Consider the following 21,171-nt stretch of genomic DNA (forward strand, 5'->3'; position numbering starts at 1 on the left):
TACCCAGCAAAACTGAGTATAATCCTTCAGGGGAAAAAATGGTCATTTAGTGAAATAGAGGACTTTCAAGCATTCTTGATGAAAAGACCAGAGCTAAACAGAAAATTTGACTTTCAAATACAGGACTCAAGTGGAACATGAAGAGGTAAACAGGAAAGAAATAAAAGACTTATTAAGATTGAACAGTTTACATTCCTGCATGGAAAGATGATATTTGTAACTCATGAGAATGTTGTCAGTATTAGGGTAGTTGAAGGAAAAAAATTATATGTATATAGATAGATAGATAGATAGATAGATAGATAGAGGGCACAGGGTGAGTTGAAGATTAAGGGGTCATATCTGGAGAATAAAATTAAGGGATGAGAGAGGATGATACTCGGAGAAGAAAGGGAGAGGTAGAATGGGGTAAATTATCTCACAAAAAAACCAGAGAAGTCTCTCACAGTGGGGTGGAAACAGGGGAAGGTGAGAGGGAATGAGGGAATCTTCTTCTCATAGGATTTGGCTTCAGGGGAGAATAACATACACATTCAATTGGGTATGGAAATCTGTCTTACCCTACAGGAAAATAGGGGGAGAAGGGGACAAGAGAGCAGGGGGGTGATAGAGAGGAGGGCAGAGTGGGAAAGGGGGTAATCAGAAGCAAATACTTCTGAGGAGGGACAGGGTCAAAAGAAAGAATAGAATAAATGGGAGGGCAGGATAGGATTAAGGGAAATAGAGTTAGTTTTTCACAACATGTGTACTAAGGAAGTGTTTTGAAAAAAGAAAAAAAACAGAATGTGTACACTCGACGGTAATGAGCCATCAGGCATCTTGCTAATAGATGTGCTTTCATGGAAACTATCAAACTGGAAGGTGAAAACCTTCTAGAACTATTGAGAAGCATCTTCTTCAGGAGCAGCACTGATGAATCCTGTAGCTTGTTACAACTGGCATTTGATTTGACATTCTGAAGAACTAGAAAACAATCAATAAATAATTGTACATTTGGAAAAAAAAGAAAAGAAATGCATAATGTAATGGTAGCATCACTGGAGGAAGTGTTGAGACTCCCATGGGATTTCTCTGAAGGGAATAGAACTCATTGAAACCTGAATTTGGTGAATGTTGTTGTAACGACCGATATCAGATCTTGTATTTTTTTTTCCTAGAAAGAGCGTTTTTATTAATATTCTTTTAACAGACTGAAAAACCAGTGCAATAATGCTACAAACCTCCTTCTAATGCTCTTCATACAGAATTAGGCACCACCATTTGGGGTCACCTTAGGTAAAATTAGAATCCACTGCCGTCCAATCCTGAGTCGGACCTTGCATTTTTTATCTAAAAACTACCTTCCCCAAAATAGTCTGTGTACCTGTGGGCTTGTGGAAGTGGCTGGTCATTTTCCATTCACCATTTTGGTTCTGTGAAATAGATCAAAAATGAGATCAATCTGGCATTTGTATTTGTTCCTGCCCTTCTCTTTCACCTTTTTGTTTGCTTTATATACTAAATGAGATGAACTGAGCTCTGCGGATTTAGTTCTGTTTTTGTCCTCAAATGTTGTCATGAGCTATCAGTACATTCCATCTGTTAGTTTGTGTGTGAAGACCGGGATTTCTGTCGTGTGTGCCCCATTAAAAGACTGTGAGTTACTTAGAGGAGAACAGCCCACTTGAGCATCTTTGGCAAGAAAAAGCCACTGGTACCTAGGCGATACAGAACAGAATGTGAAACCTGGCCAGACCTGGGTTTGAATCCTGCCTCTGATCTTGTATTTGGTGGATACGGGAAAGGGAAGCAAAAAAGTCAAGAAAAAGTGAATGCTCTCACTGCCCCCGAGATGGTTTTAAACAGTCTTGGGAGCAGCAACCCTCTCCCCTGACAAGTCACCATCACATATACCATCAGACTTAATTAATACATCACGTAGTTTTGCTTAATTCTTCCTCCTTCCTTCCCTACCTCCTTCCTTCCCTTCCATCCCTTCTTCCCTCCTTCCTTCTTTTCTTCCTTCCCTCCTTCCCTTCCTCCTTCCTTCTTTCCTTCTTTCCCTGTTTACTTCATCTTTCCTTTCCTCCTTCCTTCTTTCTTCCCTCCCTCCCTTCCCTCTTGCTTCCTTCCTCCCTTCATTCCTTCCTCTCTCCATCTGTCCCTTCTTCCTTCCTCTGAACAGTTCATTGCCTAGGGGAAAGGGAAGGAATATATTTGGCAAGGAAAGTGATGTCAAAACAAAAAATATCATTAACAATGAACAAAAAAATTAACAACAATAACATAAGAATAAGACGAATGAACTGGACAACAAAGGGTGAGACACTGAGAAACCCCACAAATGTAAGCATATATTTCACAAGTCAGAAAAGCATGATCCATTTTGTGCCTAGTTGTCTTCTTTGACCTCGCCTCATGGCTGACCATCTTGGGTGTGTGTGTGCGTGTGCATGCACGTGTGTGTGTGCATGCACAGATTTCTGCTGTTTTTGTGCTAGCTGTCTCGGGAAATGAGGGGACCTGTAAAACCATTGCTTGAATCAGTAACCACACCGAAGTCAGAGATGGAAGATATTGTGAATCCATTGACCAAGAGGGTTTTTTTAAAAACTCTTACCATAGGCTAGTCACTGTGTTATGCAATGATGGTACCAAGGCAAAAATGAAACAGTCCCTGATCTCAAAGAGCTTACATTTGATTGGAGGAGATCACATGCACACACATAAGCATATACAAAATACAATGTAATGTTTGGGGAATCGCTAGCAGCTGTAGGGATCAGGAAAAGCTTTGTACAGGCATTGAAGTTGGAGCTGGGCTTTGATGGAGGGATTCTGTGTAGGCAGAGGAAAGTGGGGAATGTGTTCATGGCACAAGTGATGGCTAATATGAAGTCACAGTGTGTGAAGAGAAGAATAGTAGGCAATAAATAACCCACTGTGTGCCACATTCAAAGTACTAAGTGTTTTACAAAATCCTCAACCACTTGGAGATGTTTTACAGTTGAGGAAACTGAGGCAGGAAGCGTTTAAGTGGCTTGCCCAGGATCACACAGCTGGTAAGCATCTGAGCTTGAATTTTGAACTCAGGTCTGGCGCTTTATCCACTGTGTCACCTCAAGCATGTGAAGTATAATGAGAAGGCCAGCTTAGTCTTGAATGTATCTCAAAGTGAACATGTTGCCATCAAAATGCAGATTAGAGTCTTACCTCTCTGTCCTGCCATCACAGGTATCCAGCACGACTGCCCCCCAGGCCCATCTGGAGAACCAGGTATTCAACATTGCCATCTTACCAAAGACACCTGAACCTCAGAAGCTTTTCCTGGGAGCCAATCTGCATATGACTGTGAGTTTGGTCCGTCGTTCCTTTAAATGGGAGAAACAATGCAATGGGAATGAAAATGTGCCGTCCTTCCCTCTAGGTGAACTCCTGACTTCACAACCATCTCATTCATCACTCTTTGTCACTAATGGTCTTCACACATTTTCCATTGGCTGCAGAGAGTCATGGGATCTCAGAGCTTTGAGGTCATTATGTAGAATGTGGTGGTTATCCAGCCTTTTACTCTGAATGCTGTCATGGTGGGGGACCGTTAACTCACAAGACAACCCACTCTATTTTTAGGACATGTTTTCTTATATCAAGCCTAAATAAATCTGCCTCTCTAAAACATTTTCCCATTGCTCCTGGCCTCTGAAGCTAATCCCTTCTTGTGACTGCTAAGCCAGGGGATGTCTTCCCTTTTGCATATTTAGACTGCTGTGCTGTTCTCGAATGCTGGATTTTAGATTTGTGCCTATAAAACGCCTGGAGGTTTTGTTTTTGGCTCATTGTTTCAGCCTGTTGAGATACTGTTGAATCCTGGTTTTTGTCTAATCAAAATGTATTTATCAAAATTTTTAATTTAATCAAAATTTAATTTATCAAAAATTATGTGTATAGACCTATAGATAGAAGGCACAGGGTGAGTTGAAGATGAAGGGGTGATATCTGGAGAATAAAATTTGAGAGAAGTTTATACTGGGAGAAGGAGAAAGGGAGAGGTAGAATGGGGTAAATTATCTCACCTGAAACAGACAAGAAAAGGCTTTTACAGTGGAGGGGAAATGGCGGAAGGTGAGAGGGAATGAGTGAATCCTATTCTCATAGAATTTGGCTTTAGGAGGGAGTAACATACACACTCAATTGGATATGGAAATCTATCTTACCCTATAGGAAAATAGGGGGAAAAGGGATAAGAGAAGTAGGGGAGATGATAGAGGGAGGGCAGATTGGGGGAGGGGGCAATCAGAAGCAAACACTTCTGAGGAGGGACAGGGTCAAAAGAGATAATAGAATAAATTGGGGGGGGCAGGATAGGATGAAGGGAAATATAGTTGGTTTTCCACGACATGGCTACTATGGAAATATTTTGCATGACTGCACATGTATAGCCTATATCACGTTGCTTGCTTTCTCAATAAGGGTGGGTAGGGAGAGAGGAAGGGAGAAAATTTGGAACCCAAAGTTTTAAAAACAAATGTTAAAAATTGTTTTCACATGCAACTGGGAAATAAGATATACAGAAAATGGGGTATAGAAATCTATCTTGCCCTACGGGAAAATAGAAGAGGAAGGGGATAAGAGAAGGTGAAGGAGATAGAAGGGAGGGCAGATTAGGAGAAGGAGTATTCAGAATGCATGCCATCTTGGGGTGAGGGGAGGGATGAGATGGGGAGAAAATTTGGAACTCAAAATCTTGTGGAAGTGAATGTTGAAAACTAAAAATAAATAAATTAGAGTTAAGTTTCCTCAAAATTTTTTTTAATAATTTATCAAATTATAAACATTATTTATTTAATATTTTCTGGGTTTGCATCATCTACAATTTGATAAACAAGTCTTTATCTAAGCTACTGATAGTAGCACAAAAGCTAGTACAGACCTTGAAGGACAGAGTGCTTTGCTATCCATAAATCATTCTCTATGTATGCATATATGTGTATATTTACACAGACATATTTTTGTGCATTTGTATTTATGCATATATATGTATAGTTAGTATTATTAGTATTAGAGACCTCCCTACATGTTGATATTAATAAACACTCTTTGGGTAAGGTTTTTTTTGACCAGCTATAAATCCACATCTGCTGTTATTTCTCTTTCTTGTCCATAAGAATATTATGACTTTGTGTTACTAAAATCATAACATGGTGTCATTCCCAGCTGCTGTCTAAGGGCATAGCTGAGTACAGAGAGGCATCAGGAAATGAACATAATACTCAAATATTTTAGATAGTGTCTTCTCAGCATGGGATATAACAAGGCTGTCGCTTGCCTTTGGTATCTCCTGCTGATGTCAGGAAGGAAAGAAGGAGATTGATTGAGAACAGGCATTCAAGTCTGACTGGTGTTGAGAGGAAGAAAGTTAGAGAGATGGAGACTGAGGAAGAAGGGAAAACATAAGAAGAGAAGAGTAACTTAAGCCTATTCTGGGAGACAATTTGGAATGAAGCTGGAAAAGTCACTGTGCCTCTTATTGTGGGAAAATAGCATAATGGTGCTGTCTTTGGAGCTGTGAATGAGTCCAGAGTATTTGGAATTATGCACGGAACGTTACTAAAGAGTGCATGCCCCTTGACTCAGCTGTATGACTGCCACACCTATATCCGAAAGAGGTCAGAGAAGGTAGAAAAGGGCCTGTATATACAAAAGTATTTATAGCAGTTCTTTGTGTGAGGGGTGCCCATAAATCGGGGAATGGCTGAACAAATTATGGTATGTGGATGGGATAGAATAGCATTGTGCTGTAGAAAATAAGGAAAAACGATCATTTCAGCGAGGCATAGAAAGTCTTTTATGAACTGATGCAGAAGGAAGTGAGCAGAACCACTGTAATATCAGTATTTTAAGAATGAAGTATTTTGAAAGACTTAACTTAGATACTCTGATCATCTAAATGAATACAATTGTGCTATAGAGAAAAGTGGATACAAGAAAGTCAGAGAAACCTTGGAAGTTGCTTTAGTGATAGGAGGAGAAGGGCTGGCTGTATTGCTTTGGGGAAATTGTAAAGCTTCTCTAATGACCCCAAGCTTTGCATGAAAGCATGCCTCATCTCTTGTCACCACTGATATTTTACCAGCTTTGTTTTATGATGAGACATGAAATACAGTTGTCTCCAGAAAAAAATTAAATGAGGATCCTAGGAAAATGGAGAGCCATGTGAACAGTATGGGACATAGAATCAGTGAGGAATTCAAACAACTGGAGCAAAAGAAGTTATCCAAGAAATGTATGATGCCAAGAGAAGTTGAGGGATGGTGAGTGGGTGATTGGAATGCACCTCTGTTACCCAAGTGATATCAGGGAAGGCCTTGTCCGTTCAAGTTCCCATGCTTATGGGAAGATACAGACAAGAGTAACACCTCTGTGTTATGTCATTGTGATCTCCACCACTGAGGGAATTCCCTAAGCTTACAGGTCCATTGAGTATTCGAGAAATAATAACCACTTACATCTGTATAGTACCTACTCTATGCCAGGCACTGGGCAGAGCAGTTTATAATTATCATCTCATTTGATCCTTACAACAATTGTGGAGGGCAGGTGTTATTATTATCCCCGTTTTATAGTTGAGGAAGCTGAGGCAGGTAGACATTAAGTGACTTGTTCAGGGTCACACAGGTAATAGGTGTCTGAGGTAAGATTTGAACGTGGGTTTTCCTGACTCCAGGCCCAGGGATCTACCCACTCTGCCATCTACCTACTCTATTAGAAGACGTCTATGCCCTGACACAGAATGAAATAAACAGACTCAGCGAGATTCAGTGAAATCACCACTAAAAAGCAGATTTCCATAGATTCATTAGAGTAACTCCTTTTGGTCCTGGAGAACAAATGATGAAGCACACTTCCCTTTTTTCTCTAGAGAGGTAGGGGACTATGGGATGTGTGGGGTATGGACTATGGCATCTAGAATTGTGCATGTGCTACCAGATAGGGCCTCCTTGACAACTGGCTTTACTTAACTCTTTTTCTTATAAGGGAGAGTTCAGGGGTGGTGGTGGCTTGGGGAGGCCGAGGATGTAGGGAACATTTTGGAATATGACAATAGTGTAAAATGGAAAAAAAAAAAGAAACGTAAGCTTAGCCCTCAGTTCCTCCCCACTGCCTCTTAGGGCTGGAAGAATCAGGTCAGAGCTGAGACATCTTGCTTCAATGTAATCTGTCATCCTAAATAAGAAGGAAGGATCCATAAATGATCTTTGGCTCTTGGGTGCTATGAGGTTATGACCCTGCATCCTTCATCGCTAACAGGTTAAGGTCCAGCACTTCTGAGAGGTTTCCCTCGGGCTTGAAGGCCACCTAATCTCTAGCCATTCCCCAGCTCTTCCTGGTGTCTACACTGCCCCCTGAGCATTCCATGACAGGTAGGATCGTATCATTAAGTTCTCAGAAAAGTGCCGGCTGTCTTTGAAGAGAAAGCCTTCCTTCTGATCTGATCCTCCTCTGGCATATTATAACCTTTTACTCTTTGGCAGATGCCAACTCTTCTTAAGCCCCAGAGTGCACGGAGCTCTCACTAATGATAATGCTGTCTCGCTGAGTGTATAAGCCGGATGCCTTCCAACAGGATGCCCCATTCAGTTGGTGCCCCTGTATTTGTGTGTGACCGAATTTCAAGCTTGCAGGCCAGAACCACAACAAAGAGAATAACCACTGTTTCAGAAATGATGGGTTTGGTATGAGACAGAAACAAAAAGGGAAAAAGTAGAGTGTTTTTAATGAATAGGTGGTGTTGACATTCACACTGTAAATAGTAATATAAAGAAATCATAATTCATCAGCATCATAAAATCCATAATTTATCATTTGACTAGAGGAACTTGGGTTAATTTTTTTGGGAAACTACTCAGACACACTTACATCTATGTATACACATATACACTCGCACACATCTGTGTATACATACACACACTCATACATCTCTGTATACACACACACGCACATATATATATCTCTGTATACACACACACACATCTGTGTGTACACACACTCATACACACATACATCTGTGTATACACACATATTCATACACACATACATCTCTGTATACACACACTCATACACATATACATCCATGTATACACACACACATCTCTGTATACATACACTCATACGCACATACGTCTGTGTATACACACATATTCATAAACGCGTACATCTCTGTATACGTACATGCTCATATACATCCGTGTATATGCACACACACACATACACATCTCTGTATACATACACACAGTCATATGCACATACATCTGTGCACAGTCCTTGCCAAATAAACAGTCCAATTTGGGATTTAAAAGTGCCTATGTTAGGAGTCAGAGAAATTAGCTACGTTTCCTAAATCTTGCCAGGTCTTTGAAGGGACTTCCTAGGACTCTGGACTGATGAGGCACAGAGATCAGTATCTATAGTGTCGAAGTGGATAGCTGTCTAAGGTTTATTTTACCTTTAAGCGATCGTCTTTCATTTTTCCACTTAAAATGTATTCTTTATATTTTAAATCATTTATGGAATATTTTCCTAAATATTTATAATTTGTATGTTATTAATTACAAAAACATTTGTTATAATTTTACTTGTCTCATAAGTGATTCAAAAATTTAGCATAGTGCCTGACATATAATAAGTCCTTAATAAATGTTTTTCATTCATTTTCTTCCACATTAGATTAATGCATTTTGGAATCACTGGTTTTATGTTTGTATACATTATATACATAAATATATGTGTGTGTATATATGTGTAATATATGCATAGATAACTTGTTAGTAGGATTCCTCTGTAAAATTCTCTGAGAGTGAGAAGGCAGGAATGACACAATGTAGCAGGCCTGGGTGGTTAGAAAGATAGAGGTGCCTTCAATAGTAATAGGGGAATTTGGAAGAGAGGTGAGATTCAGAAGAAAGATCATGAATTTTCTTTTGAGAATATAAGTTTTGTTTCTGAGTTTGAGATGCCTCTGGGTTCACTAGGCAGTCTATGATATGGGACAGGAACTTGAGAGGAAGCTAGGGCTGGCTATGGAGAGCTTGGTGTTATCTGCGGAGATTCTGATTGAGCCCATGGAAGCTGGTAAGATCACCAGGTGAAAGGTTATGGAGAGAAAAAGAGAAAGCCTTAGGGTATGCCCATAGTTAGTAGTCATGCATGCCATGGATAAAGATCCAGAGAAGAAGACTGAGAAAATGCAGAGACAGATGGGAGAGAGGGAAGGAGGGAAGAGAGGAGAGAGAGGCAGAGACTGAGAGATCACAAAACCCAGAGAGGAGAGAGTATCTAGAAAAGGAAGGTGATCAGCAGTGTCAAGTGTTGCAGAAAGGCCAAGATATGGCATTTCAGATAATTTGTTGAATATTACCAAAAGTTGCTCATCTCTTTGGGGAACCTATGAAATAGCCGGGATCCCAGGGTAGAATCAAAAGGGGCTTTATGCGTAGCAGCCACATGAACTCAGACAATAACAGCTGGATAAACCAGCGTCAGTCAAATGACTGAGTCGTGTGGATTTGTTTATAGAAATGAAGGGGTTTATAATAATGATTCAGCAAGATAGCATTGCCACCAGAAATTATAGAAAGGCTGTGCTCAAAGAACCAGGACATCTTGATCTTTACAGAGTATGCAGTGACTTAGTGGAAAAATATGCTACATGCCAGGGCAGGTTGCAGAAATTTAACTCTCCAGTGTCCAGAAAGACATGATTAGGGGCTAGAATTATACACCATGTAATGACCCCATTAGCCTCCCCACCTGCTAAATGAAGAAACCCCAGGAAAGTTTAAAAAAGCCCTGAGCCACCACGTCGGACTAAGAACAGCTGTAATAGCCCAAAGCCCCTTTTCTGGTGAGTAAGAGATGTGAGTATCAGGATGCCAACAATTGCCCAGAAGTCCTGCCCTCTACTAACATGGATCAGCCCAAGTTACAAGCTCCTGGCTCCCTTCCCCCAATTTGGCAAGAGCCCTATGAACTCCCCTTAGAAGTTTGGGTTGGGGTACCCCATTCTGTCCAGGGGCCAAGCTGTGTGTCTGATTTCCCTCGAGCTCCTAGTGGCCTTGGCCTATGCCTGCCATTCTCCTTAAGTGTGCTTGTTAATATGAGTAAGTCTGAATAAAGCCGACTTGCTTTTCTGTCTCGTCGTGGGCTCCGTGTTTCCTTGCTTTGGATCTTGGTATTCTGAACCTTTCTAATTCCACATTAAGACATGATGGAAGCCTGGTAATCTTGACCAACTAACAGAAGACCTCCCTGCGCTACAAATATAAATTCTAAAAATCCCTTAAAGATTTCAACAGCTACACTGCATTGAACCAGATTGTCGATACTGACAGAACTGTTGCCCACAATTACCTAGACATAAAATTGATCCTTACAAATTTAAGAACAGTATAAAAAACATAAATATTGCCATACTGAATGCTCAGTAGTCTCCCAACTGTGAGGAATGGAAAGCTTCAGAAATGGAGAGACCCAGCTGAAGAAATCAGTGCCCTATGGATGAAGACAAGATACTTAGAAGGACGTTGGGGTCCGCTGGACCCAATTCACCTCATCTCGCACATTAGGAATCTAAGGTTAGGTAGATTGGCCAGGGTCACACAGCTGTCTAGGATGTGATTTGAACCCGTGTCCTCCTGAATCTCAAATCCAATGTCCTCTCCACTACACCATCCTATCTTTTATGCCATTCTTGTCTATTTTACTGCTTACATTTTCCTAAAGGTGCCTTCCTCCAAGGTGGTTATCAGACAAATCTTCATCATACAGAGCCACCCTCTAATGACCATGTGCCTGAGTCTCAAGTGTGGATAATGTAAGAGCCAGACCTAGTCTTACCCTATCCAGTCCTAATTGTGCCCTAGGAACAGGCTGATGGTTGGGGTCTCTGGTGGAATCTTTTTTTATATTTTTAGTTATGTGTGTTCTTAAATTATTTACCATGTAATTTGATTGGTAGACTACTAACAAAGTTGTTTATAATATTTTTCCATTGGTGGTCCCTCTCATGAGAGGGTCCACATATGTTTATCAATTGTTTAAGAACATACATGTGGTTTACCATGTCATACCATATAAATGTTAGCATTATTATCATCATTATAATACCAAACAATTGCTTATCTTAGTATTAAAAAACAACTTATAGAAAAACAAATTACTCAAAACAACTCGGTCACAAAATGGAGGCATAAACCAAAATGAAGTTAATTTCCAAGTGGACAGACTTATTCCTACTATCTTCTTAAGGTAACAAAACTTATGCTTGCCACACAGGCACACAGTAAGCATTTAATAAATGCTCGTTGACTGACCGGCCTTGTGAACATTAACTCAGCTGTGCCTCACAACAACCTTGTGAGACAGGTGTTTATTATTTTATTATCCCCATTTACAGGTGAGTAAACTGAAAATCAGATCTAGTGACTTGCCGTTAGCCACTCTGATGTTTAAGCAGGATTCAGGCCCAGATAGTCTTGGTCTGGGTTGGGGAACCTGCCGCCTTAAGGCTCCACGTGGCCTTCTAGATCCTTGAGTGTGGCCTTTTGATCTTAGAAGGTCACATGTGGCCTTAAGGCCACAGGTTCCCCACCCCTGGTCTTGGTTCTGGGTCCCCCATTCTCTTTGCTGTGTTCTAGAGTCTTTCCTAAGGTCAGCTGGATTTTCTAACTGAGGGCATTTCAGGTTTCCAGTTGTCTGGACTAAAAGGGAGCACAGAGAGTGGCTGAAGCTATTGGGGTAGGTGCCTCATTGCCCATCATATAGCATATAATAGGTAACATGTTACATCACGTCATATCACGTCACATCACATCACATCATGTCACTGTGTCACATCATGTTATATCATATTATATCATATATCATACTGTATCATATCATATATTGTAATTATATCATATATTACATATTATAGTCACAGCTGCGTACATGCATTTTAAAATTTACTTTGTTGACTTGACTGCTTTGGGCTGAGGAACTGGCTTCTGTTTACTTTGTGGGTTTTCCTAGCTCATTACATTCCAACAACCTGAAATATGACCCTTTACTAAAGGGAATTGGTCCTAACCTGCAAAAGATGTTTCTTCCAGGGACAAGCGTGCCTTGGGGGCAGTTCGGAAGCAGCTGGAGCATTCAGTCTTTTCTAATAGACTGCAGTCCCTCTCCTCCTTCAGTATGACTGGGCCCAGTATAATCCTCACAGTGGGTGAATTCCTTCTAAATGAAGCTGGGCTTTAAAGTGGAGTTGAGTCTGTCTTGTTCACCAATATGGTGGGATTAGAAAAGTTTGGAATGGGCTTCCCTTCCTCCACCCCAAGCAGTTTGAGTAGCTGAGGAGAGAACCCATGTATGGGCTGGCTTTATTTACTTTTCTCTGGTAATTTGCAAACCCCCCTCCCCAAATCCTCTGGTACTTCTTCCACTTGTGTTAAAACTGGCTATAGGAACTCAAAATTTTGTGAAGAGGGGGGTGGGGAGGGCTGAGTTACAGAGGGTGAGGAAACTGCTTTTGGTGATGGAAAGGTTTACCACAGCTAGCTAAGGCAGAGGGGATTGGAACCTTGCATTCCTAATGGCCTAATCCAAAATTTGAATCCTTCCTTTTCTCTGTGTAGTATCCATTAAGGGTTAATAGATTCTGAATATGTATAGGTGGCCTGGGGAGCTGAGACTGTTGGAGAGGGATGCCAATTTTTAGCTCCTTTTAAATTTAAAAATCCGTAGAGGAGGTGGGAGATAAGGAAAATTAGCTATTATAAGTGTGTGTGTGTTTTTTAAATCTGATTTACAAAAGAATCCCTCAAGTGTGGAATTGCAGTTAATAGTGAGCCTGATTTTGTAGTTAGGGGCAGTTTGCCTGGTTTTCACAGTAGAACTACAAGTAATTAAAATTCCAGATAGAAAAGCTAGAGGGGAGAGGGAAGTGGAGCAGTGATAGAGCTGAAGAAAGAGAAAGAAAGAAAGAAAGGCAGAAAGAGAAGGAAGGAAAAAGAATGGAAAGAAGAGAGAGGGAAGGAAGAGCAAGTTAGTGAAATATGAAAAAATATGCAGAAGACTGATAATAAAAAAGATGATAATAGTCGTAATGATAATAGCCAGCATTTATATAGTGCCTGCTATGTGCCAAGCATTGTGCTAAGTGCTTTATGAATATTATTACATTTGATCCTCAGCAACTCTACTATTATTACTTCCCTTTTTACAGTTGAGAAAATTGAGGCAAATAGGTTAAATCTTCCAGACTGGCCCAGTGCTCTATTCACTGCTATCCACCTCTGCTTCTGGAACACAAACAGGACAGTGTTAGTACTACCATATTAAATTTAATGTATCTGTTAATCTTTATGTAATAAATATATGATCTCTCCCTACTAAATTTCATATACAACTCTCCTTTTCTCTTCCTTTTATATGGACATATTCATTTATTGATATTTGCCATGTCTGTAATTTTGAAAAAGAAAGGACACTGGGAGAGAGTGAGCCCTCCGGCACCTCAGTCCTCACAGAGCAGGGTTCTCAGGAACAGTCAGAACCTAATTAATAAAAGTTGAGTTGTCATCATCCCCTGCGAACTCTTATTTACACACTCCTGAGCAGTCTGAACTTTACATAGGTAATAGCTGATCAAAAACACACCTTCCTGGAGCAACCACCAGCGGAAATCCAAAGGAGAAAACAGAGACACCAGAGAAGTAGAATTGTGGCTGTTCATTTATACTTCATTTATTAACTGGAATCTGTCAACGACTTGTGGACAAAAAGTACAATAAAAGCCATCGTTGAGGAAAATAGATGTTTTGAAAAAGATGTGGGCCAGCCATGAAGTGAGAATGAAAGTTAAATATTAGTACCCTTGGGATTTTAACAGAATCAGAGAAAGAACAAGCACATTGGGCTGCTTCTCGGAGAATCCTTTATGGGGAAACATAGATGTGAATCATATAAAATGAGGAGAGGATGCAATTTGCATCAAGGGAGGACGAGTATGCATGCTGTTAAAAAGCAAGGAACCATCAAAGTATCAAGTCAACTGGCAAGCAAATAAATTAGGGTTAATTAGGCTTAAAGTTAAAAATAAAGCTTAATGGCCTCATAGGAGCATAGGAGACAATCAGTCTAAAGTCATTCCTTAAACTACCTACTGTGTACCAGGAAGTGACAAGAAATCAGCCAGGATGAGGGGTGTGATGGATAGATTGCAGGACTTGGAGTTAAGAAGACAGGATTCAAATCCAGTCTCAGATACTTACTATCTGTGTGATCCTGGGCAAGTCACTTAACCTCTGCCTCAGTTTCCTCATCTGTAAAACCAGGATAATAAAATAATAAATCGGGATAACAAAAGGGAAGCATTTACTTCCCAGGGTTGTTGTAAAGATTAAATTAAATAATATTTATAAAAGGGCTTAGCACAGTACCTGGCATTGTATAAATCTTTATTCCTTTCCCTTGTTTCTGCCCTTGGCTTTGGCTTTCATTGAAATCCCCATTATCTTTTCTCTGTGTTTTAGGTTCAGGAGGATCGGCTGAGTGTAATACAGCCCCACCACCTTTCTTTTGTTGACTCCAAGAGTCCAAGTGGGAAGATTGTGTACAATATCACCGTCCCTCTGCGTCCCAATCAAGGCAAGTATTGCAGCAAACGGGCCTGGTCCAAAAAGTCCCATAAGGTCCACATGCTGCTGGATTATTGCTTAACCCCTCTCTAAAGCTTCATTGTATCATCTAAAGCATTAGCTTGTATGCACACAGAAACTCGTGTCTGGTTATCTTGTTTTCATTTCTGCTGAGAGAGTTGATAGCTACCCTTTTATAAGGAGAAGAGGGCTGACAGGGGAGTGAGGGATTGTGGGCTCCACTTCTGTGATAAGGCTCAGCTCGGGAAGAAGCTGCACTTGTAGGGAGCAGATCTCCTTCCTGCCACCTCTCTGCCTCTTGTGTTCAGAGCCTCTTGGGCAGGAGCCGGCCTGGGCGGGCTTTCAGATCTGCCTCTTCTAGTGGAGAGTCTGATGGGGATGGTCAGGCTTGGCCAGGTGGTCTTCTCTGTGACCCTAGAGACGTCGCTGTGGAATTGAGGTCATTGGCCTTGTCAGGGAAGGCTCTGTGCTGATCACATGGTGATGCTAGGCTTCCCATCAAGTCATGGTGGTGTTATCACACTGCTTTGTATGCTGTCTTCCAGGTATCGTCGAGCACAAAGACAGGCCTCACTTCCCCATTCGGTATTTCACGCAGGCAGATGTTAACCAAGGAAAAATCATGTACCGGCCTCCTGCTGCAGCACCCCATCTCCAAGAGATCACAGCCTTCTCCTTTGCTGGTAACATATTTGCCCTGCTTCGCAGTAGAAAACAAATACCTGGCAGGTGTTGCCAGTGACGAGCTTATACTGACCTCTCCCTTAGCCGCTTCTGTGCAGTTTTTAAAGTTATTTTCAGATATTCTAAATAATAAATCTTGAAGCCTACAGGCCACCCAGAAGTATTTTATCCACTGTGGATAAAGCGCTGTGCTTGGAGGCACGAAGATCTGGATTCAAGTCCAACCTCAGGCACTGACTAGCTGTGTGACCCTCCTCTGTCTGCTACAATTTCCTTAGCTGTAAAATGGGGACACCAACACCAGCTACTTTTCAGGGTTGTTGTGAGGAATAAATCAGACAGTGTTTGAACACCCCCCAACTCCATTTATTTATTTATTTGTTTGTTTTTAGTTTTCAGCATTCACTTTTATAAGATTTTGAGTTTTAAAACTTTCCCCCCTCCCACCTCCCCAAGCCAGCATGCAGTCTGATATAGGCTATACATGTATAATCATATTAAACATATTTCTACATGAGTCATGTTGTGAAAGAAGGATTAGTACCAAAGGGAAAAAAACACAAGAAAGAAGAAACAAACAAACAAAAAAAAGGAGAAAATGGTATGCTTTGATCTGCATTTAGACTCCATAATTCTTTCTCTGGGTGGGGAGAGCATTTTCCATCATGCGTCTTTTGGCACTGCCTTAGATCATTGTATTGCTGAGAAGGGCTAAGTCTATCAAAATTGATTGTAAAGCACTTCGCACAGTGCCTGGGACATAGTAGGTGCTTCTTTCTTTCCTTTATCCTTACAACCTGTGTTCAAAAGATGTTGTCCTGGCGTGAGTGAGAATTTCATGTAAGATCTGAATATGGAAGAAAATAAAAAAAAAGGAAAAGAGAGCTTTCAGCTGATTCATTTCTCCTGTTTGTATCTTATTCCAGAGTAGACTTTGCCATTAAATTCATTGTGTGTTCCTCCACTTAAGCCCAGAGGAATTGGGCTCTTAGTTGAATTCCCCCTGAAGCTTGGTACCTTTCTCTCCTCCCCTTGGTCTCATAAATAGAGCTGCTGCCTACTAGGAAGTGTCTAAGACTGGATTTGAGCTCAGGTCTTCCTGACTCCAGGTTTAGCGCTCTACCTACTGTGTCACCTAGCTGCCCAAAACTAATATACTAACTATCAAAACAGATTATTTCTCTACTGAAATGATTGTGAATGAAGACATCCTCACAAAATTTGACATCGTATTTGACAAACATTTCAGGATTTTCAATAACAGGACGTGCTGCAGCTGTTGCCATGGGAAGGACCACAGGATGAAAGAAGCTATTTGAGGACTTTTCCCAAGGGCAAACATCAAATACCATCATAGAAAAATCTCTTTGAGAAAACTGTTGAAGACCTGTGGAGAGAAATTGGAAAATTATATCATTACATAGCCGGTGCACCAGAAGAATACTTATTGCCTAATTAAAGTTATAAAGGAGAAATATGCAGAATGGGATCTAGAAAACAAAAGTATAGCAAATTCTTGATGTTTTTAATTAACAAATAAAAGTGATAGCTAAAAGATGAAGGCACATAAGGAGTCAAAGCAGCAAAGGAACAAAATAATTCCACATCGCTCAAAAAATTATACTATATATGCTTTAGAATCAAAGATAGTAGAGGTATGAGATACTCCAAAGAAGAGTATGGAAAATGTTTGGTTGCGTATAAGCTTGAAAGAAGGTCCAACATAACTAAAGCACAAATTGGATGAAAAGAGACACAGAAGGCTTGTGTGCTGTTAAATAACAAACAATACAGTGGTTATATCAAGGATAAGGACTCTGGGAGCTTCTCTACACAACTGGAAAGTGGTGGGGCCAGAAAAGATCAATCATCATTGGCCCAAACACTGCACAGTGGCACATGAATTACCAGCTTCCTCTCTGTTGCAATCCTGATCCCATCTTTCTTTTTTTTTCCCTCCCTTCGCTCTGTCCTCCCTAAGATGGTAAGCAATTTGATATGGGTCATATATGTGCAGTTCTGTAAAATGTATTGCCATATTAGTCATGTTGTGAAAGAAGAAACAGAACAAAAAGAAAAAAAAACAAAAAAATATGTAAAGTGAAAAATAGTGTACTTCACTCTGCATTTGGCCTCCATCAGTTCTTCCTCTGGATGTGGATTGCATTTTCCATCATGAGTCTTTTGGAGTTGTCTTGGATTGTTGTATTGCTGAGAAGAGCTAATAGTCACAGTATTGATCCCATCTTTCTTACTAGAAGACATCACGTATTTATTATAAAAAGGTGAGGACGTCAATGACCTCCTCCAAATGTGAGCCAACTTCATAGTTTCAGACTTTATGTCAGACATTCTTGGATTTTATCACTCAGCAAATCTGTAAGCACAAGAAGACAGTATGTTGTTTGAGGAACAGGAAGGACATGCCAAATTGTTCCAGGTGTGTAAAGAACAACTCATTATCAATTCCGTGGCTATTGAACGAGCAACCAGAAAGCTAAGTGACATTTATACTGCCTTTGTCAAATGTCACAAAGCCTTTGACTCATTTACACATTCATGGCTTAATCAGCTACTGCAAATATATAAAATAGAGCTGAGCTTGTGAGCACTGTAGCGCAGTTGATGTCCACATGGAAAACTATTCTCTGTTTAAAATACACTACCAACATACTAATGACAAGAATAATTGCTGGAAAGTGTGACATCTTCCAAGAAGATAGTTTAAGCCCACAGTAGTTCTGCTGCATAGTATTAAATCCACTAACATCATTCATGAATAGAACTGAATATAGCTTTCAAGTCAAAAAGGAAGTCCCTATCAAAACATTGGATTAATAATTTCATCTACGTGAATGACATCAAGTTATATAGCTCAACTGAAAAAGCACATTAAATACTTACTAGATCTTGTGGGAACTTTCTCTGATGTTATCAGAATATCATTTAGACTTGGTAAATATACAGTTCTTGATGTTGCCCAAGGAAGAATAGAAATTGAAGGATTTGAGTGTAAATATGAACCAATGAATAAGGGGGATTCTTGAAAACACCATGGTCCTCTTCTTTGGCAAGACACACTAAATGTAAGGGTATCAAGGATTCTCATTGTGCATGTTAATATACTGACTGGCATGCTGAAGTCAAAGTCTAATGGAATGATCATATTTAGAGCAATTAATACTTATGTAAAACAAGTTTTAACGTATTCTTGGCTCAATAATATACACAATGTTAGAGGCAAAAGGCATCCCAAAACAAAACAAAACAAAATAAAACACCCAACCTTTACAGTGTTTTTTTAATTAAATTAAAAATTTAAAAACTAAAACTCTTGTAATAAATTTACATAATTAAACAAAACAAATTGCCCGTGTTGGCAGGGCCAAAAAAATATGTTTCATTCTACACTTTGAATCCTTCACTTTTCTGTTGGGAGGTAAAACCTGAAAAAGGGCAAAAAGTTTACAGCAAAAATTTTATAACAAACACACTTAATTTCATGAAGCAATTGTAAAGTTTGACAATGGGTACATGCTGCTGGATTTGTTGACTTACTGAAAGTGGTTTATCTTCACAGAGGGTCTGTGAAATGGCAAAGATCCCAGGGTGTAATCAAAGAGTACTTAGTGGGTGACATCCACATGAGCTCAATCAGCATTCTGTTTGTAAAGAAGCAACCATCAAATGATTGAGTCATACAGATTTATTTATAGAAACATAAGGGGTTAGAATAATGATTCGGGACCAGGTCATTGTCACCAGAAATGACAAAAAGATTATCTGTAAGGGACCTCATCTTAAATATCAGTACTGATGATGCAGAGGAGTGGTGGGAACCATGAAAAATATTCATGCAAAATTGTGTGCAAACATGCAAAAATTTAGCATTTATCAAATATTTAGCAAGCCATGATCTGATGGTGAGAATTATGTCACAAAAGTTCATCATTACAGGGGAAACGTCTCCCTGTGCTTCAAATATAAACCCCCAAATATCCTTGAAAATTCAGTGAATAAACCTATCTGGAATGGAAAATCATTACAGAAAGATGTATTGCCCATAACTACTGAGAAATAACATAAAAATTTAGGAAAAACATTTTTAATCTGTATCACCATAGCAAGTGAATTCACTTCAGTAAATATTTATTAATTTACTAGTTAACAGTAAATTAATTTATTAAGTAAATATTAAGTAAATATTTATTAACCTACTGGGTTCCAGGCACTGTGCTAAGCACTGGGGATATAAAAAGAAAAAGACAGTCCTTGCCCTCAGGGAGCATACAATCTAATGGAGGTAGGATGTATAAAGAAAGCTGGAAAGGCAGTGGGGAACATGAGGGGACACTGGATGAGGGAACATCTTATTCTTTGGAGTTCAAGCTGAGCAGAACTTCAGATGGAAAGTGGAGAGTGCAAATACTCATCTCCAAGCTACACAGAATGAAAAGGTTTCAAAACATAGGAATTCAAAGCCAGGTGGGAACAGGTTGAGGTACAATTCATGCCTTTTGTTCTGTCTTCTGCTGGCATTGCATCAAGAATGCTTTCCGTATGTAAACGTATAGCCTCTATCAGATTGTGCACTGTCTTGGGGAGGGTGGTGGGGAGGAAGGGGGAGAAAAATTTTAAACCCAAAAGTATATGGAAGTAATTGCTGATAAATCGAAATAAATTAATAAAATAAATTTTAAAAAAAAAAATACTTTCCATAACCTGAGTTCAGATCCAGCCTCAGATACTTCTTAGCTATATGATCCTAGACAAGCCACTTCACTTTTGCCTGCCTCAGTTTCCTCAACTGTATGATGGAGATCATAATAGCATCTACCTCCCAGTTTTGTTGTAAGGTTTAAATGAGATGATATTTGTAAAGCACTTAGCGCAATGCCTGGTATACAATAGGTGCTTAATAAATACTCATTCCCTCTCGCCCTCCCCTGTCAACCTATAGAGAATGAAGGCTCCATGGAGTGTTTAGGGAGGACTAGCACCTCCGGTGTGAGGGTTTGTGAAGTCCTTTTTAGTGCTGCTCACCCACCTTTCACCTGTGTCTCCAAGAAGCTGTAGCATGCACAGCAGCCAATCCATCTCAGCAGATAGGCTTAACCAAGTTGAGGGTAATTGACAGGTCTCAAACCTGTGAGTGACAGGAGGGTGTCTGCCCCTCCTGTGAAGATTTCTTCAGGTGGAATGAGCAGATGAGAACAGTTTAATCCCACCAGCCATGAAGGCGGCTGAAGCAGGCGCTGTGGAGCACTTAGAGCTTGGTCTGACATAAAAGACGCCATGGTCATCTGCTGCATCCCAGGCTGTTGCCAGACATCTTGACTTTTGTCCTGTCACTGGACTTTGGAAGAGAGAGTGAGGCTGACCCTTTGTGCAGCTCTGCCTCACTTAAATCCAATTCACGCTTGAGTCGGGATGTCACCCTGTGATGTCAGTGGTCCCCTTTGAAACAAAGGACAAACAACAGAGAATGAGCCTCTTTTTATTCAGCTATGAAAAGCAGTGATTGGGGCAGCTACGTGGCACAGCGGATAGAGCACGGAGTCAGGAGGATTCGAGTTCAAATCTGGTCAGACATTTGACACCAGCTGTGTGACCCTAGGCAAGTCACTTAACCCCAATTGCCACACACACACACACACACACACACAGCAGTGATTGTATCCACTTGAGCCATGGTGCAGCACATAACATTCAGTATGAAAGAATAGTAGGATAGTGACTTCTCCTGACTCTTTTTACCTGAGCCTCAACTAAAAAGGAGGAGGAAAATGAGAAAACATTTGTACCTGGCATT

General features: G+C 40.3%; 1 protein-coding gene across 1 annotated transcript in view; it reads left to right on the forward strand.

The window, feature by feature from the left end:
* Nucleotides 1–21,171, forward strand: part of FRAS1 (Fraser extracellular matrix complex subunit 1) — a 479,438-nt gene that overhangs the window by 333,482 nt on the left and 124,785 nt on the right. Inside the window, 3 exon segments of the mRNA XM_020988371.2 lie at nucleotides 3,214–3,330; nucleotides 14,550–14,664; nucleotides 15,221–15,358. Of these exon segments, the coding sequence (XP_020844030.1) occupies nucleotides 3,214–3,330; nucleotides 14,550–14,664; nucleotides 15,221–15,358 (370 nt within the window).

The sequence above is a fragment of the Phascolarctos cinereus genome, unplaced genomic scaffold, assembly GCF_003287225.1.
Source record: "Phascolarctos cinereus isolate Bilbo 61053 unplaced genomic scaffold, phaCin_HiC Scaffold_9;HRSCAF=440, whole genome shotgun sequence".
Classification (NCBI taxonomy): domain Eukaryota; kingdom Metazoa; phylum Chordata; class Mammalia; order Diprotodontia; family Phascolarctidae; genus Phascolarctos; species Phascolarctos cinereus.